Genomic DNA, 27,500 nt, shown 5'->3' on the forward strand with positions numbered 1-27,500 from the left:
AGGATGTGGGCGTGGCATGTCATAGGATGTGGGCGTGGCACATCATAGGATGTGGGCGTGGCACGTCATAGGATGTGGGCTTGGCACGTCATAGGATGTGGGCGTAGCACGTCATAGGATGTGGGCGTGGCATGTCATAGGATGTGGGCGTGGCACGTCATAGAATGTGGGCGTGGCACGTCATAGGATGTGGGTGTGACATGTTATAGGATGTGGGCGTGGCACATCATGGGATGTGGGCGTGGCACGCCATAGGATGTGGGTGTGGCATGTCACTGCATGTGGGCATGGCATGTCATAGGATATGGGCGTGGCACATCATAGGATGTGGGCGTGGCACATCATAGGATGTGGCCATGGCACGCCATAGGATGTGAGTGTGGCATGTCATTGGATGTGGGCGTGGCATGTCATACGATGTGAGCGTGGCACGTCATAGGATGTGGGCGTGGCATGTCATAGGATGTGGGCGTGGCATGTCTTAGGATGTGGGCGTGGCACGCCATAGGATGTGGGTGTGGCATGTCATTGCATGTGGGCATAGCATGTCATAGGATATGGGCGTGGCACATCATAGGATGTGGGCGTGGCACATCATAGGATGTGGGCGTGGCACGCCATAGGATGTGAGTGTGGCATGTCATTGGATGTGGGCGTGGCATGTCATACGATGTGGGCATGGCACGTCATAGGATGTGGGCGTGGCATGTCATAGGATGTGGGCATGGCATGTCATAGGATGTGGGCGTGGCATGGAGCCAAACTTTGATCTGATGGTTTGCCATAACATCTTAAACAAATTCAGATCTTGATGATAATTGGTACAAATGATAATACCGTATGGGTCAGGACCTAAACATACCCATACGCAGTGGGCAGCGAAAACTGTTCCTCACCATCAGCAGTCACATTGTCATTACATGACTTTTGATGATCAGACTAAGACTAAGAAAATGCAAATACATTCTGCCTCTGCTATAGAATGTGGGTGTGGCATGGCGCAAAATTTGGATTTTGATGGTTCGCCACAAATTCTGATTTTACAAGTAACTGGTACATGATGATGATGATGATGATGACACCCTGAAGTGCTGGATTGGTCAGATGTTACTTGCAGCCCCCAAGAAAGCCAATAATAAACTTGTGGGTGGTGCAAGGGACAAGCTTCAGCCTCAGCACCTGTTTCCCGCCTGGCGCTAGTGTTTGACTTGCTTCCATTCAATAGTCTAACATCATTTTTGGATGGTGACAAAGACATGCTGGGTAAGACTGTTGTTCTTATATGCACAGTGCTCAAAGTCCACTTAGATGTACCCTGAAACATATAAATGAACAGATTTATTTGTAGTTTCTGTTAACTTCTGGGTGACCCTGTATTTCCATGTATAATAATCTACTGTACATCCTCCTGAAAACCAGCATCCTTAGCAGTGGATCCATGATCCGAGCGAGGTCCGTGGGTCAGGAAAGGGGTGTCCAGAAATCCAAGTCGGAGGGTGGGGGTTGAGGATCGAGGAAGGCAGTCAGAGTCTAGGGGGAAGATCAGCAGCAGAAGCGCACGGCTAATGCTGAGACACAGAGGACTGTGGGAACAGGAGATGACAAGGACGGATAAGGACAAGGCACGAGGGAGACACAGGACCCGAGCCAAAGACGTGAAGCTTACTGTAACCAGGGCTACTGTCACGGCGCGGGCTCAAACTCGCCTTTCCCCGTAAGCTGGGTCCGCCAACACGACTGTCTGGCAGCGTGCCAGGACGCACCCATGCAACGTTGCTGCTGCAGACAATCGGCATATATATATATATATATATATATATATATATATATATATATATATATATATATATATATATATATATATATAATATATATATATATATATATATATGTATGTATATATATATATATATATATATACATACATGTATATATAAATATATATGTATGTATATATATATATACATACATATATATACATATATGCTTTATAGCTATGTATATATGTATGTATATATATACATACATATATATATATCTTTACATAAACATACATATATGTATGTGTATATATATTTTTTACATATGTATGTATGTATGTATTTATGTATATATGTATGTATATATACATACATATATACATATATACATACATACATATATGTATGTATATATATACATATATATATGTACATATATAGTATATATGTTGTGTGTGTATATATATATATATATACATACATATATAAATAAATATATATATATATATATTTATTTATTATTATTGAACATTACCGCCCCCTGGTGTCCGAGCGGTCAACTCCCTTTCTGCAAACACAACAAAATATAGATCAACTTTTAACAAAGATTGATTTTATTTACCCAGTTTTTTTTTGTCTGTATCAGAAAATATTTAAAGTGCATCAATTTGCTTGAAATGAAAATAAAAACATATAATATCATCCTTTTTTAAACCATCAACATTTTTTGACTGACTGACACTTTGTTATTTAAAAATGAAATGAAATACACTCAATAAATATGAATACATTGTATCATTCACTCAGGAGTACAATATTAATACAATATTTTAACCTACAAAACAAAAATGAATAAAACTATTATTGCCGATTTTTTTTTTTAATCAAAATGAGGAAGTCAGGATTCATGGCTACGACGAGCAGGTTTTGTAACGCACAGCTTTTCAAAGTGGGGTTTGGAGCATGATACTGTATGATAGTGATGAATCATGCCCCCCTGGCATTGCACCAAGGGGGGGCCTCCTCACTAATTGAAAAGTGCTGACTTACATTGTGGTTTGGACGGAAAGGTTTTGTCCACTTTCCTGTATGTCCAGCACATGCTGAACATTTGACAATGAAGATGACTTGGACCCTCCAATACCACAAGATAAGACTATTTTGCCCAATCATACAAGCATCCAACCTGACGAATATCAATCCATCCTCCAAGAATATACCTTTCATCCGAAATATTCATCCATTTGCATCAATTCACTGGTAATTGTGAACAAATAATGACCAAAGGAGCCCAGAAGACTTTGATGAACTTGACAAGTGAGCACTTTTAGATGTCTTCATTGCTCATTTTTGAAATCTTGGGAGTCCATATCGGCTAAACAGCTTTGGATTCAGCAGCACGTTTTGTCCAGATTGCACATTATTTTGAAGACGTTCAAAGTATCTCTTAACAACTATTTGGGTGGTCAATTGGGCCACAATCCACTCCCATGCAGGTTTTCTCCTCCATCACCTGTCACAGCCAGCTACCGTGCGACCCTCCAGAGCACTTCACTTCTGCTGGGTTTCCAAGACCACGGCTAAATTAAGGTTTGAGGCTGAACGCCAAGGCTGAGTAAGAATCACTACGACTAAACTAATAGTTCCACCTGCTTTTCTTGTTGTTTCTTATGAAGAGGAGTGGGCCTTTCAGCATTTGGATATATATATATATATATATATATATATATATACATATATAATGTTCTTCTGACGAAGTGCTGATGCATCTGCCAGATGACTTGGACGAGATGGGTGTTGTACTCTCCAGGTATGCATTGAAATGCTTTATTCCTCCTGAGTGTAGTTGTACGTTGTCTTCCTTTGTCTGTAAAGAGTGAGTAACAGCTGTAGAGCAGTCCCCGGGGAGCCGGCCAACATCTCCGACAGGGAAGTCAACGGCACAGACAGCGACCACTCGTCGGACGTACCCATCCAGAACAAAGGTAAATGCTCCTCATGGTTTTTGAAGGAAATGAGGATGTTCTGGTGCTGTGTGTGTGTGTGTGAGCAGAGGAGGCGCTGATTCCTGCCCTGCCAGAGGCGGTCTGCGTGGAACGAGGTTATGTCACCCCCCAGCAGGTGTACAACCTCCTGAACGCAGAGGAAGGCCAGCCCGCCCTCTGTGATCCGTACTACATCCTCCTACTGGACTGCCGCAGTGCACACAGGTACCAGACATCAACCCTTTCAGGATTCAGGCCTACAGGTACCAGACATCAACCCTTTCAGGATTCAGGCCTACAGGTACCTGACATCAACCCTTTCAGGATTCAGGCCTATGTGCAGCTGGGGATCCAAATTCACATGACTCTATGTCAAGGCCCTTTTCATTGAGGGCCACATTGCCGTTATGGCTGCCCTCAGAGGGCCACTCCTAACAGTGGTTAGGGGTGATAATATTTGGAATATATCTATTTTTTAATACATCAATTAAAATGCATAACCTCATGATCTTATGACACAATTTGCTATGCATTTGATTAGTATGTTTATTTACATACACAGCAAAAAAATTAATCTGTAGCTCAGTCACTAGAATTGATCCTAAAATGTTCTGTGTTTTTTATGGCATATTACTATAAATGGAAAAATGGTACCACTTTTTGATGAGCAAGCTGCTGTTTCTTTTTTTTGCCATAAAATCTACAGTTTTTTGGGTTTTTTTTTACAGTGTATTATTGAAATGAAAAAACGGTACTACAATTTTTTTCAGGAACAGATCTGACGGTTTTTAACTGTAAAATTTATAGCCAATTTTACAGAGTACAATTTAGAGCCACACTAAAATATTTTCATAACTTCTGGGATGATACAAGGATTTACAACTAGGTGAAGGACACCTCTGCCGTGGCCTGAGGCGCTCTGTATGGCTTTCACTGGCACTTAGTGACTTTGAGGAGCGTGGCAGGAACCCCGCCTCACAAAAAACTACAAATGTGCTGACTTGCTTGATGGCAGACTTCAATTCCCCTTTCCCCATACCATAAAAAGAAGGAAGTCGATGCGAACGCCTTACGTGCCGCCGGAAAACTAAAAGAAGAAGCAATTACTGCTATCATGGCAGAAGCAATAAAACGACCAAAGAAACAAAAAGTTTTGTCTTAGGAGACAAAAGACAACGGAATGTTAGCCGGATAAAATGACAGTCAGGATCAATTGGCCTGGCTTTCACTCGCTTGCGTGAGCTCAAAGACGAGGGGTTTCAGACCGATGCCACCTTGGCTCTGTTTCTGCTGAACTAATAAGTGACTCTTCATGCTCAAACCAAAATAATAATTCTAATGTTAGCTATCAGAAATGTGGGTGGTAGCAATAAAAAGCCACTATCGTGTTAGTTCTCAGTTCGTTCTTTCTTCGGATCTGCATTGGCCCTCTTAAATTATTGGTAGTAGCACCATGTTTGTAGCGCAATCCAAAATCATTTCTTGAGGCTGTCTACTTTTTAACATCAGCAAAGCTATTAGAGATGTCATATTTGTGCTAATATTACAGTGGACATCATGGCAGTTTGACGCTATATGCGCTAGTCCTCATGGGAAATATGGCCTTCTACTGACAAAACACTACTGCTTTGGTCCAACCAAAACTGAAAGTTCTTGAGTGGGTCTTTATAAAGAACTTGCTCTGAAATCCCATATCAATCAGATTTGATTGTGTTTACTTTCATTCTATCAAAACAAATGTTTGTAATGAATGATCAATGAAATCAAACTTTATTTATAATATTATATTTGTTACATTAGCAGATATTAAAGTTTAAAATATGAGCAATTCCATTAAGTCCATGTATTTTTTTTTATTGTGTCAAAATGCAAGGAACAAATAAATTTTATTAGGAAAGATAAAGTATTATTATTATTCGAAGGCTTTTGCGAGCCATATAAATGATGTGGCGGGCCAGATTTGGCCCCTGGACCTTGAGTTTGACACCTGTGCTCTATGTAATTGTTGGTGTAAGGCACAGTGGCCAAGTCTGGCCCAGGAATGACACCAGACCGGCCCGTGAGTTCAGTTAAAAAAACAGGAAACACTAACAGCTTGTCCGCAAATTCCTAAAAAAAATGGAGTTCAGTCATTTAGAGGATCTTTGACTAGGTTTTGGCAGTATGTCCTAAACAACAGCAGCTTGATCTTATTGTCGAGAAAGGTCTATTTTATTTCTCCAAATTTAGTAACTCTGACAAAATATATAGAGGGAAATCTAACGTCCACTGCAGAAGATTCTGGTTCTCAGGATTATACAAATTCAGAAAAATGGCAAAGGGAGAAGTCTGCCCCCGTCCTTAGTTTTCTGGAAATGTTTCCCCCCGCCCAAAAAATGTTATCGAATAGCCGTGGTACAAGCTAACTCTTCTATTCCTAAACCACTGTCCATAAAATTAGGATCATTAAAATACATACACCTTTTCCACAGGGTTTGACGAGATGCGTAACAGTTCTGCGCACATCTCCATTCCAGAGTGTAGAGTGGCTAGCGGGAGTTGAATGTGAAGTGTGTGTGTGGTAACTCACTCGCGATGTTGTTGCTTTCTACAAATACCAAAATAAAGTAGTCGTTCTGAAGGCCAAAGCTATTGTCTTCTCCACGAGTCAGTTTCAAGTCAGTGCCCGCTGGGGGGTATTGACGGATAGCAAAGCACGGTGACATTCGACGGCATAGCTGTTCAGCAGCTGGTACCCATCTCGTAGAAATCTGGGGTTAGTGAGTTATCCGAGCTATTATCTTTCTGACAAAAACTGCACATGGTGGCGCTGTTATTAAACCCTCACTTGAACTTCCTCACACAGCTCAATACGCTTTACCGAACCACCCATTGTAGTTTTAGGATGTTTGGATGAATTACCACCAAATTGGAAAACCTTAAGGGGACCGACAAGCACGGGTGTAACATTTGCGCAAGATTGGCTGAAAACATGGCCGCCATCAAGCGGAGCGTCTTTGCAGGGTCATAGACGGGACCTAGAAACAAATAGTTTAGAAGTCTTTGACAATTGGTCTAACGATTATAATACTTGGAAGGAATTTGCATGATAGCATGAATTCTAGTGCGTTTCGACTACAACCTGTAGAGGACGCCACACACATAATTTACAGACAGGTGAAAACATTAGGACGCCCCAAGGTGGTGAAAACTGACACCTATTTTTCTAATTGAGGAAGTGAGTCTATCCTCTACCAATACCTCAAAGTACATCTTGGTTCTGTTCATGGTTTCTTCAAAGTCTTTCAACCTGGTTTGCTTTTCTAAGATTCTGTAGAACTTACAAGAATGTCCAACATGTTCTGTTATTTTTCACCACCATGTATGTAGTAGGTTAGCCGCTGTCCATTGATTGGTCTAAAGAAAGCTTGTCACTTCCTCATTCCAATCAAATGTTAGCATGTGAGCATACTGTGGTAAACACAAGTGAACGAGACTGCTTGTTCTTCTACACAGGCGCTACATCCAAATCTATGGACATTTACGTCCCAAAGTCTACAGTGTTGGTATATGTGTCTGTAGGTACAAGGAAAGCCACGTGGTGACAGCACGAGCCAGTGTGACAGTGATCCACCCAGATCTGGGATGTTTAATCAGCTGCATAGAGCTGCAGAAGTACTGTATAATACTCCTGTATGCAGACTATGGACGCAGCCCAGGTGAGCACACACTGAATCGTGGTCTTCTTCTACATCCTTTGTTGACTTTATGGCTGATTGTTTTTCTCTGGGTATTCCAGTCGGGAGTGTCAAGGCTCGGGCAGACGCCCCCGATCTGCAGCGCTGCTTCTTCCAGCTAAGCGCCTTAGGAATGGACCCTGTCATCCTTCTGGGGGGATTTTCAGCTTTTCACGCCCTGTACCCTTTCCTCTGCACATCGCACATGGCACTGGTGGAACCAGAGAGGCATATGCTCACCATTTACCCATCAGAGATTCTGGAAGGCACTCTCTATCAGGGCTCTGCCACCCAGGCTTCAAACTACCGGATCATCAGGAACCTCCACATCACTCATGTGGTCAACGCAACCGCCAACTGCCCCGATGCATTCCCCAACATATTGAGCTACCTGCGACTGAGGCTGACCGACGACGGCCAGCAAGATCTGGTGGAAGCGTTGCAGCTGGCGTCCAGGTTCATCACCGCCGCGCTGAAGGCCAAGCCGGCCGGCCGAGTCCTGGTTCACTGCAGCATGGGGCGGAGCCGCAGCTCGGCGCTGACGCTGGCGTTCCTCATGCAGCATCGACATTGGTCGCTGCTTCACGCCCTGCGCTGGCTGAAAGAGAGAAGAGCGTGCACGGCACCCAACTTGAACTTCCTGCGCCAGCTGTTGACCTATGAGGAGCAGCTGTTCGGAAGCAGACTCACGTCGCTGGATGACATCCGCAGATGACTGAAGCGAGAACGAATACCCTGCTTTGTGTTTTGTCCTACAATCACACTGAGAGAAAGTGGACTGTAGTTTTTCATGAAAGGTTAGAGCACAGTGGAGTCTCTCAAGTCAAACGCCTCTGAGGATGAACAATTCAATATTTAACACCTATTTTATGGAAAATGTGGGGTGTGAAAGGCACAGAAAGATTATAATCATCACCGTGCCGGACTTTGAGTTGTACAATGTTCAGGAGGACCTGCTTATGTCGACTATCTCTTGCAGTTAGTTTATGTGGCATGTTGTAGTATTGTTAACCTCCTCGTCACCACTAAGCTGAGTGAAACAACAGCAACATAATTAGGCTAGTTGTACAACATGCACACAGTGACTTCCTGTTCAGTGCAAAGTAGGGCTTTCTTAAAATAATGTAGTCTACTATTTCACCATTCCTTTTGGAAGAGTGGGATTCGCTTCCGTTGGACGGAGGCAAATTGACTACCCTACAGCAGGCGTGTTTGGATTGATGTTATGAGATGTGTGATGCGTCACAACTCACAACTGACATTGGGACCATGTTCAACCTACAAATCTATCTAAATATATTGCAATATTTTCTAAATGTATAGATATTACATACAGGGCATATTTTACCCTACTATAACTACAGTTGACTGTGGGGAAAAAGTTGTTCTGTACAAGGGATGGGTACTTCTTTTCGGCACGGAACGGATCCCGCCAATCTTTCTGGCCACTCAATCACGTGAAATCCAACAATGCCATTTTAAGGTTAAAGGGTTAAGCGTGGCGTCGCGCCCGATTGCCGTTTCCACTTTGGCACTTAACGATAACCTCAGCAGCACCGAGAGAGGCCTCAGCCAAACTACTTCTAGGTAATGTTGCAAATTTCAATGCCAACAAAGAAATGGACTCAAAAAATTCTCCAACATAAGTAAAGTGCAAGCTTGATGCTCATATACATTGGCTTTGACATGCTAGCAATTAGCATTGGCAATGACACAAAGCGATTTTCACACCTTCAAATGTGTTAAAAACAGTTGGTTTGTAAATAAATGGTTTATAGCACTTTTCTACCTTCAAGGTACTCGAAACGCTTTGACACTATTTCTACATTCACACGCTGATGGCGGGAGCTGCCATGCAAGGGTGAAGTGTCTTGCTCAAGGACACAACGGACGTCACGAGGTTGGTAGAAGGTGGGGATTGAACCAAGAACCCTCAGGTTGCTGGCACAGCCACCGTCCCCATAATAAGTACATTACTTACACTATTAGAACTCTTAAGGCACAATAAAAGACCAAATTCAGCACAGACTGAACTGACTTGCCAACACACCAACAACTATACACTACTGCCATCAAATGTCTTAGACTTGCAACTTTAATTGCAACTTATTGTTGCAAATGAGACTCATATAGGTGATGATTAAACAAGATATAACAACTCCACAGCAGTTATCATAATTTGCTCATTTTGAATATTGCATTAAAAAAATTCAAATTAAATTTTCAAAAACAATTCATATTTATCAATAAACACAAAAGTACTGAAAATTGGCACCGGAGTCGATTTCCAATGAGCAGGAATTGTAGTGAACGGTACCTACCCATCCCTATTCTGTACTGTCCCAAAAATACATTGTCATACAATTTAATGTTGCATTTTCTGTTTAATCCCAGTCAGCATCAAGGGGTTGGAATTGGGGGTTAAATCACCAAAAATGATTCCCGGGCGCGGCACCGCTGCTGCCCACTTCTCCCCTCACCTCCCAGGGGGTGAACAAGGGGATGGGTCAAATGCAGAGGACAAATTTCACCACACCTCGTGTGTGTGTGTGACAATCATTTCTACTTTAACTTTACTTTTCATTCTGCTCGACAATAGATGTCAGAATATGCTCAGCAATAAAGGGTATCTATAATTTTCCACAACCAATTGTTGCCTTGGTTTTACTCCTTGAGATGGCAAATGTTCTGTGTAAAACCACTTTAGCGCGGGGAAACAGACTTTACAGACAAAATATGGATTTTTTTGGTCTTACAGCAGCAGGTGCTCTTGATCAACTGCTGATAATCGGTGGGAATTATTTTATGTATTTTAAAAAATGTTGTCCTGTCCAGCTTCTCGGGCAAATCACTTTTTTTTTTTTTATCATATGGTTGATGTAGATGCCCATATCAGCTGTTGAGATTTACTTTAAGGTGGTACTTGGTGAAAAAAGTTTGATAACCACTGATTTAATGGATTCCCGGGTGGCGGGAATTAATATTGTATCGGTCCAAATGTGAACAGTACCCATCTCTTGTATGCTCCGTTTAATCCCCAGGTGTCAAAGTCAAGGTTCGCGGACCAGATCCGGGCTGCGAATGAATGATATTTAATTAATATTAGAACTGGCCCGCAAGCCCCAATACTCCATTCCCCACAATGCAACGGTAGCCCCCAAGTGGGCCTCGGCTTCATTATTCATCGACATTCAGGGCAGATGTCAATTTTCAGCAACCTCTAATAATGACCAAAGGGAAGGTGGACTGTGAGAACAGAGGGTTTCAAGCCAGGTGGGAGGCAGAGTACATGTTCACGGAGGTAAAAGACAAACCTGTGTGGAGAACGTGTGGCTGTAATGAAAGAATGTCATGTAAGAAGGCACTATGAAATATCTAAGAAACACAAAGACAAGAACATGGACAGGGAAAAAAGTCAACAGAAGGTGGAAGAATAAAACCAGGTATTAAGTCCCGGCAGGCTTAGTTCACAAAAGCTGCATCACTAAGCTATGGTGTCGTTTTGAGCACTGAAACCATGTTTAATTATAATTGTAATATTTGAACGATGATAAATGAATGTGTGGTGGCAGTATGCGGATTTCACCAATGCGGCGGATTGTGGAAACAATTGGTTGCTTTTCCAAACATTTTTAATAAACTGCCAATGTTAGAATGCTAAACAGGAAGTGCTTAAAGTTTAATGGCTTTGTAAAAAAACTTAGACAAAGTTTATTGTGTTCTTCATGGTGTTTTTCAAATTGCACCAATTCTTTCCTCAGAGTTTTCAACTTATGTCAAGTGTTTTGCCAAGAGGATTATTTGTTATATGTACATTTTCAGAATGTACTTAATCTAATTAATATTAATTATTTAATATCTGGATATTTGTAGGCTATGTCACGATACACAATATATATCTCGATATTTGGCTTTAGCCTTGAATGAACACTTGATGCATAATGACAGCAGTATGATGATTCTATGTGTCTACATTCAAACATTCTTCTTCATACTGCATTCATATATGCTACTTTTACACTTTCATGCAGAGAGGGAAATCACAACTAAGTCAGTGGACCAAAACTATTTATTAACAGTTATTAAGCAGTGCTACAAACATACATGGCATTTGGGGAAAGAGTTAATATGGTTCATGGTGACCACATTTCAATAATTTTGCATAATTCACACAAATGTGTACTGACTACTGAGGACCATTTAAAAAAAACAAAAGTTGAAATGAAATATGACATGATCCTCAGAATCCAGCTGTCCTCTTATAGCAAGTTTCATCACTTCAATGTCAAAACAAATCCTGCATCTTCTGTGACATGACTGAAAAGTGCTATTTAGCCGTAATGAGGTTGTCTGCAACTCCAAGGTTGGAACATTCTGAATGTAAATCATACTTTAAGGGAATAATGTTTTATAATTATGCTGTATGAAAATGTCATCCTAAGGAACACTAAACCAGATGTTGTTTTCTATATTAGTTTGAACTAAGGCTGGATACCATAGAAAATCACAGTACTATTAATGTTTCACTTTTCAAGAACATTTATTTTCTCTTTTACCAATACTTGAAACATGTAAACAAAGTAACCCAAGTTTCCCTGTTGTGGGAGCAATAAAAAAAAATCTTATCTTAAACCACAGAAATAAAATACAAACATTTTCCCCTTAGGGGACCTGTTATTTTGTCCCCATACCGTCAGAGGTCCCCTAAAGGTGACTGTGTAAACAGAGCGATGTCCCCATTAAGTCAGCATGGCCAGAAAACACACTCACACACGCGCACGCGCACACGCGCACACGGTAACACCCCCCCCCCCCGTCGAAGTGAGGAATGTCCTCCCAGCAGACACGTTGTGGTTGGAAGGATTTTCCTGGAATGTGGGAGAGAAGCACCACGAAATGGATGAGTAAAATAAATATAAAATGAAGAATCATGTTGAAAAATCAGCAGGCTGTAGTGCATTAGGACTTGTGAGATAAGTAATACAGCCGAGTTAAAAAAATGCAGGCAAGTTAGGCAACCTCCCTCTAAGACTGGCCCCTCCTGGCCGAGGAGACATGTGCGAGTCTGCACGTAGCACACTTCTACTCTTCTAGTCTTCTACTGCACACCTCTAGTCTTCTACTGCACACCTCTAGTCCATGTCCTCCAGCCTCACTGCTGCACACTTCTAGTCCATGTCCTCCAGCCCTGCAGGACAGCAGACGTCCAGCAGTGCAGCCAGACATCTCATCTGATAACACCGGGACACTCGCCCGCTGCCACCATGCTCAGTCTCAGGTAAATAACAACACACCTCACTATTCTTCAGCGAAATAACAACACACCTCACTATAGTTGAGGTGAAGAAGAACACACGTCACTATTGTTCATGTAAATAAGAAGACATGTTGATGTAAATAAGAAGACATGTTGATGTAAATAAGAAGACAGGTTTGTCGCTAGCCGCCATCAGCAAGTGAAACTAAGTAACTTTCTGCAGCCTGTTATGCTAACTTAGCTCAGCTCATGCTAACTTAGCTTAGCTTATGCTATTTTAGCTTAGTTTATGCGATCTTAGTTTAGCTTGCTATCTGCAAACTAGACTCAACTTTCGAAACAATTCAACTCTTTACTGAGTCAGTATTGTTTCAGGGAAATGACGAATGTTTATTTAGTTAGTTGAAGCAGAAAGTGGTAACCAAGACAACAGCGACTATGTATACATTGAATATATATGTGTGTGTGCATATATTAAATATATATATGTGTGAGTGTGTCACTGCTCTTACCTTACAACGCCCGTTTAGCCACTATCATTTCAAACACCTTATAATGTAATTTTTATCACCATTTGTGTCAATAGTGAGCTTAGCGACGGATGCTAGCCGAAGCTACATGCTAACTACAGATTTAATACAAATTTCCAAACATAGCGCAAGTAGCTAACGCCAAATTAAAGCCTTCTCACAAACTACCGCTCATTTGACAGTTTATTTGGGAGATATTGCCACCTATAATTCATTTAGTTTATCCAACAGTACTTCAGTCTCTCCGGCGGGGAGGGGCGAGGACGTGGCAGTTCTCTCATGCACTTGCATGCAGGGTGGTGTTATTTGTCCTTAATACTTTGTTTTCTATGTCCTTTCATGCACTTGCATGCAGGGTGGTGTTATTTGTCCTTAATACTTTGTTTTCTATGTCCTTTCATGCACTTGCATGCAGGGTGGTGTTATTTGTCCTTAATACTTTGTTTTCTATGTCCTTTCATGCACTTGCATGCAGGGTGGTGTTATTTGTCCTTAATACTTTGTTTTCTATGTCCTTTCATGCACTTGCATGCAGGGTGGTGTTATTTGTCCTTAATACTTTGTTTTCTATGTCCTTTCATGCACTTGCATGCAGGGTGGTGTTATTTGTCCTTAATACTTTGTTTTCTATGTCCTTTCATGCACTTGCATGCAGGGTGGTGTTATTTGTCCATAATACTTTGTTTTCTATGTCCTTTCATGCACTTGCATGCAGGGTGGTGTTATTTGTCCTTAATACTTTGTTTTCTATGTCCTTTCATGCACTTGCATGCAGGGTGGTGTTATTTGTCCATAATACTTTGTTTTCTATGTCCTTTCATGCACTTGCATGCAGGGTGGTGTTATTTGTCCTTAATACTTTGTTTTCTATGTCCTTTCATGCACTTGCATGCAGGGTGGTGTTATTTGTCCTTAATACTTTGTTTTCTATGTCCTTTCATGCACTTGCATGCAGGGTGGTGTTATTTGTCCTTAATACTTTGTTTTCTATGTCCTGTCATGCACTTGCATGCAGGGTGGTGTTATTTGTCCTTAATACTTTGTTTTCTATGTCCTTTCATGCACTTGCATGCAGGGTGGTGTTATTTGTCCTTAATACTTTGTTTTCTATGTCCTTTCATGCACTTGCATGCAGGGTGGTGTTATTTGTCCTTAATACTTTGTTTTCTATGTCCTTTCATGCACTTGCATGCAGGGTGGTGTTATTTGTCCTTAATACTTTGTTTTCTATGTCCTGTCATGCACTTGCATGCAGGGTGGTGTTATTTGTCCTTAATACTTTGTTTTCTATGTCCTTTCATGCACTTGCATGCAGGGTGGTGTTATTTGTCCATAATACTTTGTTTTCTATGTCCTTTCATGCACTTGCATGCAGGGTGGTGTTATTTGTCCATAATACTTTGTTTTCTATGTCCTTTCATGCACTTGCATGCAGGGTGGTGTTATTTGTCCATAATACTTTGTTTTCTATGTCCTTTCATGTACTTGCATGCAGGGTGGTGTTATTTGTCCTTAATACTTTGTTTTCTATGTCCTTTCATGCACTTGCATGCAGGGTGGTGTTATTTGTCCATAATACTTTGTTTTCTATGTCCTTTCATGCACTTGCATGCAGGGTGGTGTTATTTGTCCATAATACTTTGTTTTCTATGTCCGTTCATGCACTTGCATGCAGGGTGGTGTTATTTGTCCATAATACTTTGTTTTCTATGTCCTTTCATGCACTTCCATGCAGGGTGGTGTTATTTGTCCTTAATACTTTGTTTTCTATGTCCTTTCATGCACTTGCATGCAGGGTGGTGTTATTTGTCCTTAATACTTTGTTTTCTATGTCCTTTCATGCACTTGCATGCAGGGTGGTGTTATTTGTCCTTAATACTTTGTTTTCTATGTCCTTTCATGCACTTGCATGCAGGGTGGTGTTATTTGTCCTTAATACTTTGTTTTCTATGTCCTTTCATGCACTTGCATGCAGGGTGGTGTTATTTGTCCATAATACTTTGTTTTCTATGTCCTTTCATGCACTTGCATGCAGGGTGGTGTTATTTGTCCATAATACTTTGTTTTCTATGTCCTTTCATGCACTTGCATGCAGGGTGGTGTTATTTGTCCATAATACTTTGTTTTCTATGTCCTTTCATGTACTTGCATGCAGGGTGGTGTTATTTGTCCATAATACTTTGTTTTCTATGTCCGTTCATGCACTTGCATGCAGGGTGGTGTTATTTCTCCATAATACTTTGTTTTCTATGTCCTTTCATGCACTTCCATGCAGGGTGGTGTTATTTGTCCTTAATACTTTGTTTTCTATGTCCTTTCATGCACTTGCATGCAGGGTGGTGTTATTTGTCCATAATACTTTGTTTTCTATGTCCTTTCATGCACTTGCATGCAGGGTGGTGTTATTTGTCCATAATACTTTGTTTTCTATGTCCTTTCATGCACTTGCATGCAGGGTGGTGTTATTTGTCCTTAATACTTTGTTTTCTATGTCCTTTCATGCACTTGCATGCAGGGTGACACGATATGTAATACTTTTTCTTGTATGTCCTTTCATTCAGCTTTCACATTCGGTTTTGGTTTTCTATTTACAAATACTTGAGAGAAACAGTTTAATAGGTAAATAAAAGACATGTTAAGAAAACAGCAAAATATAAATTTTTTGGTTATTTATTTACCAAATTTGCAAAATCTTCCACCAAAAATATTTTTCTGAGTGTAATATTTGTTGTGAAGTAATGGGAACCTTGGATAGGTCAACAATTCATAATAACATTGATTTTGATTCAATATTATAGAATAAAATAGAATAGAAAGTACTTTATTGATCCCTGGGGGAAATTCAGCACCACAGTTTGCTCACAATGGACAAGAATAATAATATAATTATTATATATATAATATATAAATGATATAAATATATTCTACATATACTCTACATATGTTTATGTTTTGAGCAATGGCAATTTAAAAGAAAAACATTAAAAATACATCTTTGTTTTATTAGTCAACATCGCAACTTTTTCTAAATTACATTTAACCTTTAAGCTTTTTTATGTCACTTTTGTTATGTTTTTGTTTATTTTAATAGTATTTTTAGAATGCTCTGTGTACCTTTAAAACATTAGCTGTGGGCTGCAAATGGCCACCGGGGCTCACTTTTGACACAAATTAAATCTGATAAATCTATGGATAAAAAGCTGACGCATGCGCTCTCTCTGTCTCTCTCCCTCCCTCACAAATGCTGCTGCGGACGCAATTTGTTTTTAACCTTCTTAACACTGAACGTACATTGAAAATACACGCAACCATAACTCAAGGTGTCGGACATTTGGGGCGTTTGGGGGGCTCCACCCTGGCGACTCCGCGGGGGGTTTGGGGGGGGTTTTGGGTCCGGTGAGGGGAGGACATGTGGTCAGGACCTAGCCCGGGCTAGGTCATAGACTGACCATACGTCCTCTTTTCACCGGACATGTCCTCTTTTGCGCAGCTGTCAGGGCGGAGTTTCGTAAGTGTCTCAAATGTCTGGCATTTTGAGTATTGTTTACACATCGTGCAGTACGCTAATTAATATGTCCGTGTGGAAACTCATTCGGTACACCTCCGAACTGGAACCCCCGTATCGAAACGGTTCAATACAAATACACGTACCGTTACACCCCTACCATATAGTCATTTTCTATATCACACAGAGACAAAACCGCGATATATCCAGTATATTGATATATCGCCCAGCTCTAGTTAAAACTTATATCTGTGAGTAGACTTTCAGGCTGTTAAAGCACTAAAGCACCAGCAAAGCTGATGGGGAGAAGACACGGTTGAAGTGGAGGCACGTAAATAAGACTGCACATTTGAGAAGACAGAAAGCAGTTTGAAAACAGTCTGTAAAACATCATCTGTGCAACATTTTGACCAAAGAAACAACGTGACATGTTATGTAGACCAGACAGAAGTGTTTTAAATGTAGAAAAAATCATTATCTGACCCCTTTAAGTGATGTCAAAGTAAGATCAATTGATTGCCTGGAATGGTTGTTAAAAATGTGCCTGCTGGTTTGCACGTTAACAAGTTCTGTGTTTTGGGTCTGAATCCTCTTTGGGAAATCTTATTGCCACATTTATGTTCTATAAGTAAGCTAGAGCCTATCTCCGGTGACATTTGGGCACAGGTACACCCATCTTTACTCAAGGACTCGCTGTTGTTGTCACGACGGTCAACACTTCTTCCTCACGCTCTCTGGCCAGGGCGAGTTGACTCCTTTGTTCTGGCCGGCAAGATCACATGCAGTGAGTCAGGCAATTTGTTATTCTGCACAATTTATTTTTGCTTTAGTAAAAAACATGCATCAAATTAGATTAGTTTAATTTTAAAAAGTATAAAAAGCTGGACGAAGTGGCTGGGGAGAGGGAAGTCTGGGCTTCCCTGCTTAGGCTGCTGCCCCCACGACCCGACCTCGGATAAGCGGAAGAAGATGGATGGAAGTATAAAAAATGGTACCACTTAAAGTGTAAAAAAAAAAATCTGTATAAGGGAAGCACAAAATAAAATTCTGCCTCAGGCCCCAATTTAGCTCGGCTGTGATGGCTATGATTCACCAGCTTGCAGGAAGAAGTCATCACATTATTGAATAGACTATATTTATTACTTGTCTTCATCATGTGAAGGAATGTACTCTGCAATGTTTTTCACTAAATTGATCATTTTGTCTTCCTGTTATATGTATTTATTTTAAGTCCCCCATCAACTGTCCTTCTGGGACCTCCCTTGGTGAATGGCAGAAAGACCATTGTTTTTTTTTGAAGCAGAACAAGATAATAATAACAATAATAAAATAATAACAAAAACATTGAATGAAAAAAATGCCCCACAGAATCCTGATCTCAATTATAAGCATATTTTCCCGACTCCTGCAGTTGTAGTATCCAAACACAGTTTAATCACTTTTTATTGACACCTTCTGAGTTCAGCCAGCAACCACTACCATTATGCAAACCGGAGCATTTTGATCACCAACATAAGGCAGCAGGTTTTTTCTCTGACATGACTGGAGCTCAGCCAAGAACAGCCATGCCTAAAGAAGTACTGCTTCCTTTACAGCCACACCTTGTGATGCTGACGCAGGAATGACAACATTGATGTGTTTAATAATGCCAGGTAATCATCATATAACTACTTCAACAAGATTTGTTAAGTTGCCTTCGACTTTCAGGTTTTGCAAAGTATAAATGACATAACACCACTGTTTTTGTGTCGGCCTGGAACGGCCAACCTCAATGAAAATGTTTTCATTTGATCTGTGAGATTGTCCATGCAGCAAAACCTGTCTGAGCCTGCATCTTGCTACTTGAGCAACAAACCTGTGTCTGATTCCAAAACTTGCTTCAATTCAAACAATCTCACGCTCTCAGTGATAAACATGGAGTCCTTTCAGCGTCAGTGAGCTAAGTGGTCGGCCGCAGGAAATCCCAGCCCCGGCCTGGCGAGACAGCCGGCCACTCACCTCCAGGACATGTGGGAGTTTTACCATGAATTGATTAACGTGGACCCCGACTTAAACAAGTTGAAAAACTTATTGGAGTGTTACCATTTAGTGGTCAATTGTACGGAATATGTACTGAACTGTGCAATCTACTAATAAAAGTATCAGTCAATCAATCAAAAGCCACACACACCCAACCTTTTGATTCCACAAACTACCAGTTTAGACAGGCTTGTTCACTGGTTAAAACAAAATGTTGTGGTTGCTAAAAGATAAACTGCAGCCAGAACCAGTCGTTTTTATGAAGCAGGTCGAAGGTATAACCCTCAGGTTTCTGGCATCAATCATTCTGGAATTTGTGTTTTTTGATACATTTTTGTTAAATAAAGATACCAATAGAAATATCATTATTGGCTTAATTTGAACAGAAAAGCTTATGATACATTAAACATACATTTTATTGCGATCAAAGAACAATTTTGGCATTAGATAAGATGGTAAACATTCTATACGGCTTGTCTTTTATTAGTAAGTAAGCAAACAGATTACAAAGGCTCCTGATTTGGCCACTGACGTATGCAGTAACACATTGTGTCATTTCCAATTCTATTATTTTATCAAAATGATGAGGGACAAGCAGTAGAAGATAGATGAAATATTACTTTACTTGTTCATTTACTGTTAATATCTGCTTAATTTCTGTTTCAACATGTTCTATCTACACTTCTGTTCAAACGTAATAAGCACTTATTCTTCTCTTCTTTGATTAGTTTTGGATGACACTACAAATTTGGGTATCCATCCAATACCAAGTATTAATAGGTTCATATATTGGTCACAATTAAAGTTGTCCTGTGTCCAGGGACATATTCACAAAATACGACAAAAGACTTTGTGACAGTAAAAAATATTGTTGTAATCATTCTCGTATGGACTAAATATGGCTGTTGTACTTGTTATTGTGTATGAAGCATGTTTAGCTATTCGTCGTCCTGCTGCGATGATACTTGTAAGAAACATAGTTTAGTTGTCGCCAACAGTTTTGAGCTTCACGATATTGATGACATCTGCCACCCATCTGGCAATTTGTTGCTTGAACTTGTCCTGTTGTGGGCTTGATGGCAAGGTCTTCCTCTGTCGGTAGGGGATAGGCGAGGAGTTCTCTGCATCGACTGGTAGCTCGCTGCTGACGGGCGGCAATTGGACATTCGACTCGCTCCGGTGATGTCTCTGCTCGCGGCCTTGAATGTGGATGGCTTCAGTATTGTCGGGCGAGCCACCTGGTGGGGCTTTTGGCCTCACTTTTCTCCATCCATTTCTCCTTGGTGCTCCCGCACAGCACTACGATGGGAGCGACTGCCACACATGACACATGCATCAAAGAAATTGGGAGTCATCACGCTAACGTTGACAGCGGGGACGGCCTGGCGAAGTTGTTAGAGTGGCTGTGCCAGCAATCTGAGGGTTACTGGTTCAATCCCCACCTTCTATGATTCTAGTCACGTCCGTTGTGTCCTTGGGCAAGACACTTCAACCTTGCTCCTGATGGGTCCTGGTGAGCGCCTTGCATGGCAGCTCCCGCCGTCAGTGTGTGAATGGGTGAATGTGGAAATACTGTCAAAGCGCTTTGGGCTCCTTAAAAAAGGGGTAGAAAAGCACTACACAAGTACAACCTATTTACCATTTACTAATACTCTCCCTTTTAGCATACAGATGGGAATCCTGGGTTTGAAAATTCACACTACTGGTTTAAATGTAACTTAGATATTGGTTTTCACTATGTAAAGCGCTTTGAGTCACTAGAAAAAAGCGCTTTATAAATATAATTCACTTCACACCCGTGTTCTGTTTTTGTCCCGCCAATCCCATCTGCACAGTTATAATTTTGCCTGTTTCAACTGGAACAATACCAGGTTGACTGTGAAACGCTTGTTTTCGAGTCACATCTCCTGATTCTAGGCGCAGAAATAACAACATGAGGCATGTTTAATGTCAGAATCTTGTTTACGATATCATCTGTTGGAGACGATGTACGCATTCTTTGAGTGTAACTTCCATGTTCTTAATGCCTATCTGTCTCTCTCTACAGGAAGTTGCTGCCCTGTTGGTGTCTCCTGTTGCTGAGCTGCCGGACAACGCTTTCAGCCCATGACTTCTTCACCTCTATCGGTAAAAGATCACATTTATAGATGCGTCGTATTCCGTCTTCCCGTAAGTGAAAAAAGTTGTGGTCAACCAAGCACCAACTCAGTACACAAGGGGCCTGAATCTTTCTGCAAAAAGCAGATGGGAGCAAAATAATCCAACTACCGGTATGTAATGGAATAGATGCCTCTACTTTATCACAATAGATTTGTCGAGTCATAACAAGGATTATCTGTCGGTGGAATTCCCAGACAGATAGTCTTGTGCTCCAGACATTATTCTGCACTACAAAACAGCTGAAAACTTGGAAAAGCAAAGAGCTCTACAACTTGTGTTTGCGGCTGGGTCAGGGACATTGCTATCAAGACTCTCCCGTATAAGTATGCCTCCTTTTTGCTCGGGTAAGGTTGTATTTCATGACTCGACTTTGTGTATTGCGAGGACGCGTCCTTCTCAACAAACTACGACGACGAGCACTCGACAGCTGACACCCGTGACTGCATATGCATTTAACCGAAAACTGAAAATGACTCAATCATCACCACGTTTGGTTTTAGTCCTGTTGGCATATGTACTGTGTACAAAATAAACAAGAGTGGAGACGTAGAAGTACCTTTCCTGATGAGGTATCATTGACCCAGACTCTTTTGTTTCTGGTTATTCAAAATTAAAAAACAATATTAAGATAATACCTCACTGGGAAAAGCTAAACAAGTTAAGCATTCTAGAAATATATCAAACAATCCTTTAACAAAGTGGTCAGTGCGAACTTGTGCGTTTTTCGACTCGGCTCTTTTTTACTCGAGTGAATGCCACTTATCTTGTCGTCTTTTGTATAATCTTGCACTCTTCCGCCCTTCTTGATTACCTCTCTAGGAATTCTGAGGAAAAGTTTATCCTTTTCGCGGTTTGAACGGTTCATACAGCCGAAAAAAACACAAGCATTGGACATTTTTCTTGGGGAAGGGCGCCTACAACCCGCTGAGAACAGACCACGCATATTTAATGAGCCGCACATGAAGTTATGTAAATCCAAGCAACAGCGTTGTGGATGTGCTCTCCTCAGGCCAGATGACAGACCTGTTGCTCACCGAGAAAGACCTTGTCACCGCCCTCAAGGACTACATCAAAGCTGAGGAGAGCAAGCTGGAGAGGATCAAAAAGTAAGTTTGTCCAGGTATTTGGACATAAAGTGCAACTTTACTCATGTTGTGGTCTTTGACAGATGGGCTGAAAAGTTAGAAGGTCTGACGACCGATGCAGCACAAGACCCAGAGGGCTTCCTGGGCCACCCCGTCAATGCCTTCAAGCTGATGAAGCGGTTAAACACCGAGTGGGGCGACCTGGAGAGCCTCGTACTCAGTGACACCACCGATGGTAGAGCCTATGCACATTGTGGTTAAAATATTGAGTTCACACATTTGATCCTTCCCCGTCTTTCCACCAGGTTTTATTTCCAACCTGACCATCCAGAGGCAGTACTTCCCCACGGACGACGACCAGACCGGGGCGGCCAAAGCTCTCCTTCGTTTGCAAGACACATACAAACTGGATTCCAACACCATCGCTACAGGAAACCTGCCTGGTAAATCTGGTTTTGCTTTCTTGTGTGCATGTATGGTTGAACGTGAAGTTTGTGAAGTATGTCATTGAAGAAAGACAATACACCAATGCATCTTGGTGACATACCTTGTCCAAAGTCTGACATTACTGCAGATAATTAGAGCTCCAGAGTGCTTTTAGGAAACCCTCTGGGTAGCTTTAATGCTAATGAGCTGTGTTTGTTCACACCTGTCGCCCACAGTGTGTCTTTAAAGGCCTACTGAAAGGAGATTTTCTTATTTAAACGGGGATAGCAGGTCCATTCTATGTGTCATACTTGATCATTTCACGATATTGCCATATTTTTGCTGAAAGGATTTAGTAGAGAACATCCACGATAAAGTTCGCAACTGGAGAAAAGCCCTGCCTCTACCGGAAATCGCAGACGATGACGTCACACGTGTGGGGGCTCCTCACATATTCACATTGTTTGTGATGGGAGCCTCCAACAAAAAGTGCTATTCGGACCGAGAAAACGATTATTTCCCCATTAATTTGAGCGAGGATGAAAGATTTGTGTTTGAGGATATTGATAGCGACGGACTAGAAAAAAAAAGAAAAAAGATAAAAAACAATTGCAATCGCGTTGCATTGAGTTGGATTCTTATGTTTTTAGAGACATTTACTAGGATAATTCTGGGAAATCCCTTATTTTTGTATTGTGTTGCTAGTGTTTTAGTGAATTTAACTGTACCTGATAGTCGAAAGAGTACGTCCACGGCCGGGTTTTGACGCGCAGTCTCAGTGAAGTCAACGGCAGCTGTACGGGAGGCGCAAGATCAGCTGATATCCGGTACGAGGCGACTTTTTAACCACAATTTTCTCACCGAAACCTGCTGGTTGACAAGTGGTCGGGATCCATGTCCGCTGTGATCCATAGGAAAGTTTCAACTCCGTGAATTTTAAACAAGGAATCCCCGTGTGTTTGTGTGGCTAAAGGCTAAAGCTTCCCAACTCCATCTTTCTACTTTGACTTCTCCAATATTAATTGAACAAATTGCAAAAGATTCAGCAACACAGATGTCCAAAATACTGTGTAATTATGCTTAAAGCAGACGACATTTAGCTGTGTGTGTGTAGCGCTCATACTCCCTAAAACCCCGTGACGTCTTGCGTACACGTCATCATTACACAACATTTTCAAGACTAAACTCCCGGGAAATTTAAAATTGCAATTTAGTAAACTAAAAAGGCTGTATTGGCATGTTTTGCAATGTTAATATTTCATCATTGATATATAAACTATCAGACTGCGTGGTGGCTAGTAGTGGCTTTCAGTAGGCCTTTAAGATGTGCTATTGTGCGCTTTATCCAATACAAACTTTGCACTTGTCCAACGTGATGGAGGCCATTTATGACAATCCACAACGTAACATTAGGAAGGATAGACTTTATTCATCTCACAATGGGGAAATGATGTGGTTGCAGTGTAGAGTCAAAAAAATCCACAAAAATGTATTATAAGTAACGCAAAAGTGCCACCCCTCATTACGCATTCCCAAAGGGGGTTAGACCAAAAGGTAAAAAACACATGAAAACAAGAAACATCAAAAAATACAAAGGAGGACGTAAAAGATAATAAAGCTGCTGCAACCAGCTTCCACTTCAGCGGCGCCCTTTTTAAATACATGGACAAAATGTGTGTTTATTTAATTAAGTAACGGGACAGACATAAACTTTAGCAACACTAGCATAGCCATGTTAACTACTAGAGTGCTAATATCAAAGTCACACCTTAACAGTGACGTAGTATGCTCGGTTAGCCTGTTTTTGCTGAAGAAAAACAAAATTGTCAATCCTATGCCGTTCGTTTTTGTAACTACAGAATTTAATTTAGAAGGCGTTACCAAAGCCTTTTTTGGACACTGGTGTTTATTTGTTTAGAATGGATCCCCAGTAGGGGTCCATCACACAGGACAATAGCAAAGAAACAAGAACAAAGGATACAGTATGTATATCAAATGCCACCTGTTTAAAATAGCATAATCACTGTAACTGCCTCTACACTGTTCATCTGATCATTTTCTTACAATTATTTTATCTGTACATTACGACTTGTCCAGGGTGTATGCCACCTTCCGCCCGATTGTAGCTGAGATAGGCACCAGCGCCCCCCGCCACCCCAAAGGGAATAAGCGGTAGAAAATGGATGTATGAATGGATGTTGATTGTATCCTTTGTTGTTTCTATCATTATTTGTTTGAGTTATTGTATCTGTATAATGTAAAGTGTCCTTGGGTTTTTCAAAAGGCGCTTATAAATAAATGTATTATTATTATTAGTAGTAGTACCATCCATCCATTTTCTACCGCTTACTCCCTTTGAGGTCGCAGGGGGGGCTGGTGCCTATCTCAGCTACAATCAGGCGGAAGGCGGCGTACACCCTGGACAAGTCACCACCTCATCGCAGGGCCAACACAGATAGACGGACAACATTCACACTCACATTCACACACTAGGGACACTTTAGTGTTGCCAATCAACCTATCCCCAGGTGCATGCCTTTGGAGGTGGGAGGGGCTTATCCCTAGGTGCATATCATTGGAGGTGGGAGGAGCCTATCCCCAGGTGCATGTCTTTGGAGGTGGGAGGGGCCTATCCCCAGGTGCATGTCTTTGGAAGTGGGAGGGGCCTATACCCGGGTGCATGTCTTTGGAGGTGGGAGGGGCCTATCCCCAGGTGCATGTCTTTGGAAGTGGGAGGGGCCTATCCCCAGGTGCATGTCTTTGGAGGTGGGAGGAAGCCTGAGTACCCGGAGGGAACCCACACATTCACGGGGAGAACATGCAAACTCCACACAGAAAGATGCAGAGCCCGGGATTGAACCCTGACTACTCAGGACATTTGTATTGTGAGGCAGACGCACTAACCCCTCTTCCACCGTGTAGTAGTACCACAATACATCAATTAGAAACAGGTCCTATATAAAATAAAGCATTAAAGGAAAATGACAAAAGCTGAGTAGTATCTCTTTATAAGCTTGTTTTTAAAAAATGTACATTATTTGACTCCTTTTTGTCCTCTGTGAGATGGTGGGTGAGCGAGAAAGGAGTTTTTTCCCTTCATGGCGTCATTGGCACATATTCCAAATGTTGGCCCGTCATGTGAAATCCGGAAGTCATGCGCTCGCAACCCGGCCATAAATGTTAGAAAACTCTTGAAAAGTCACTTTTGCACAATACACACCACATGGTCTCCTCTGCCTTTCTTGACTATGCCCTTCTGCATTGAAGGAGCTACGCACAAGACTGTCATGACCGCGGAGGACTGTTACGAGCTGGGAAAGGTGGCCTACACGGATGTTGACTATTACCACACGGAGCTGTGGATGGCACAGGCCCTGAAACAGCTGGACGGGGGAGAAGAGTCCACCGTGGATGCGGTGACGGTGCTGGACTACCTCAGCTACGCCATCTACCAGCAGGGGGAGATGGAGCGGGCCCTGGAGTACACCAAGAGGCTACTTGAACTGGGTAAGTCCCCTCCCCAAGTACTTTTTTAGCTTGGAAAAACACACAGGCAGACATCTGGGATTTTTTTGGATTCTAAAATGTCAGCACTCCAACCCTGATGTCATTTTTTTGTATAGATGCTCGATCATTCCAGTTTTGCGCAAGTAAAGACCAGACTTTATCTGTTCTGTTTGGTTGTAGAAACCAAATGTTCCTGCAACATTGCTGCAGACATGCAATACTAGTCAAAAGTTTACAGACACTTTCCCATGCTATTGAATGAGAAGGTGTCTCCAGATTTTCAAAGTCAATACCGTACCTGTTTTCTTTTCTTTCTAACCTTTCTTGGTGATTATTTCCAATATTCAGATCCAGAGCATCAGCGAGCCAAAGGCAACGTGAAGTATTTTGAGTTCCAACTGGAGAAGCAGAGGAATGCGTCGAAAGATGACGCTAACAAACAGAAAGAGCCTGAGAAGAAAGAGACAGCAGAAAAGAAGCCAAAACGGAAGGAGGACAAGAAGGCCTTCAGTCTGATCCCTGAGAGGAAGAAGTATGAGATGCTGTGTCGCGGAGAAGGCATCAAAATGGTGAGAAACACAAACTTTTCACTCCTACTCTCTACTTCGTTCCAACGTCTTGGTTGCGGCACTCAGACCCCGCGTAGGGAGAGCCGGCTCTTCTGCCGTTACTACGACAACAATCACAACCCCTTCTATGTGGTGGGACCGGTCAAGCAGCAAGACGAGTGGGACCGTCCGTACATCGTCCGCTTCCTTGACATCATCTCTGCCAAAGAAATTGAAAAGGTCAAACAGCTGGCAAAGCCGAGGGTAAGTCGTCTTTTGTTTGACAATATTAAAAAATAGTGTTGCCTCCTTTTTGTGTGCCATACATGCGATACATGATGCAAAACTTTGTCCTGTGGTTTAGCATGTTTCCACACATTTGAAAGAAGTCTGAGGTTCCACATTAGTTTATTAGAAGTGTGTTGATGCTGGAGTTGAGGTAGCTTAAAAGTGCTTTTCGTAAATCCGACTGGGAACTGTAGTTTTAATGCTAATGAGCTGTGGTTGTCACACAATGTGTCTATTATGCACTTTATCCACTTGCTACATGCGTGTACACTGCAACAACATTACATTAGGGGGATGCAAAGATTAGCAACACTAGCATGGCTCTGTGAGCTACATTTGAACAGCAACATCATGCCAGGTAGGAGCAGGGGTCTTCCACCTTTTCCAGGCCAAGGACCGTGAAACTGATGGAGAGATGTAACAACTCCCCAGTACTTATACACAGTATTTTGTACAAAATTGTGTTTTAAATGAATCCTTAAGGTACCTTGTTATTGTGCAATACTAATATACTCAAAGAATACGGTATAGCGCCTTTAATAGCGAGCTGGCAACTAGAGCGCTAGTAGCTAGCTATGGTAAATGCTATGTTTATTCTACTAATACAGCTGTATAGTTTTGTTTTAAACCTGTAAGGTACCGTGAGTAAGGGGAGTCATGTCACTCCCATTTGTAAATCCATTTTAAGTACTGTATATATAAAGACATTAGTAA

The 27,500-nt window shown here is 41.6% G+C and overlaps 2 protein-coding genes and 1 long non-coding RNA gene across 5 annotated transcripts in view; 2 read left to right on the plus strand and 1 right to left on the minus strand.

Moving 5' to 3' along the window:
* The first annotated feature begins 7,184 nt into the window (after positions 1–7,184).
* On the plus strand, positions 7,185–10,107 carry LOC133558740 (probable rhodanese domain-containing dual specificity protein phosphatase). Its single transcript, XM_061909898.1, has 2 exons — positions 7,185–7,443; positions 7,524–10,107. The coding sequence occupies exon 2, from the start codon at positions 7,595–7,597 to the stop codon at positions 8,174–8,176; it is 582 nt and encodes a 193-aa protein (XP_061765882.1). The 5' UTR covers positions 7,185–7,443; positions 7,524–7,594; the 3' UTR covers positions 8,177–10,107.
* Positions 10,108–11,516: 1,409 nt separating this feature from the next.
* On the minus strand, positions 11,517–13,498 carry LOC133558878 (uncharacterized). The gene is made up of 2 exons (XR_009808049.1): positions 13,231–13,498; positions 11,517–12,329 (listed from the first exon to the last, which is right to left on the minus strand). It is a non-coding gene; the product is annotated as an uncharacterized LOC133558878 (long non-coding RNA).
* Positions 12,327–27,500, plus strand: part of LOC133558877 (prolyl 4-hydroxylase subunit alpha-1-like) — a 30,544-nt gene continuing 15,370 nt past the window's right edge. For 2 of the 3 annotated variants that reach the window (XM_061910014.1, XM_061910013.1), the window contains exons 1-8: positions 12,327–12,739; positions 20,820–20,899; positions 21,942–22,038; positions 22,101–22,252; positions 22,323–22,460; positions 25,711–25,950; positions 26,299–26,519; positions 26,586–26,762. In XM_061910014.1, coding sequence (XP_061765998.1) covers positions 12,726–12,739; positions 20,820–20,899; positions 21,942–22,038; positions 22,101–22,252; positions 22,323–22,460; positions 25,711–25,950; positions 26,299–26,519; positions 26,586–26,762 — 1,119 coding nt within the window. In that variant the 5' untranslated portion in view covers positions 12,327–12,725. The remainder of the gene's footprint in view (positions 12,740–20,819; positions 20,900–21,941; positions 22,039–22,100; positions 22,253–22,322; positions 22,461–25,710; positions 25,951–26,298; positions 26,520–26,585; positions 26,763–27,500) is intronic. The other variant, XM_061910012.1, reaches the window with a different exon arrangement.

Source organism: Nerophis ophidion, linkage group LG09, assembly GCF_033978795.1.
Source record: "Nerophis ophidion isolate RoL-2023_Sa linkage group LG09, RoL_Noph_v1.0, whole genome shotgun sequence".
NCBI classification, from domain to species: Eukaryota; Metazoa; Chordata; class Actinopteri; order Syngnathiformes; family Syngnathidae; genus Nerophis; species Nerophis ophidion.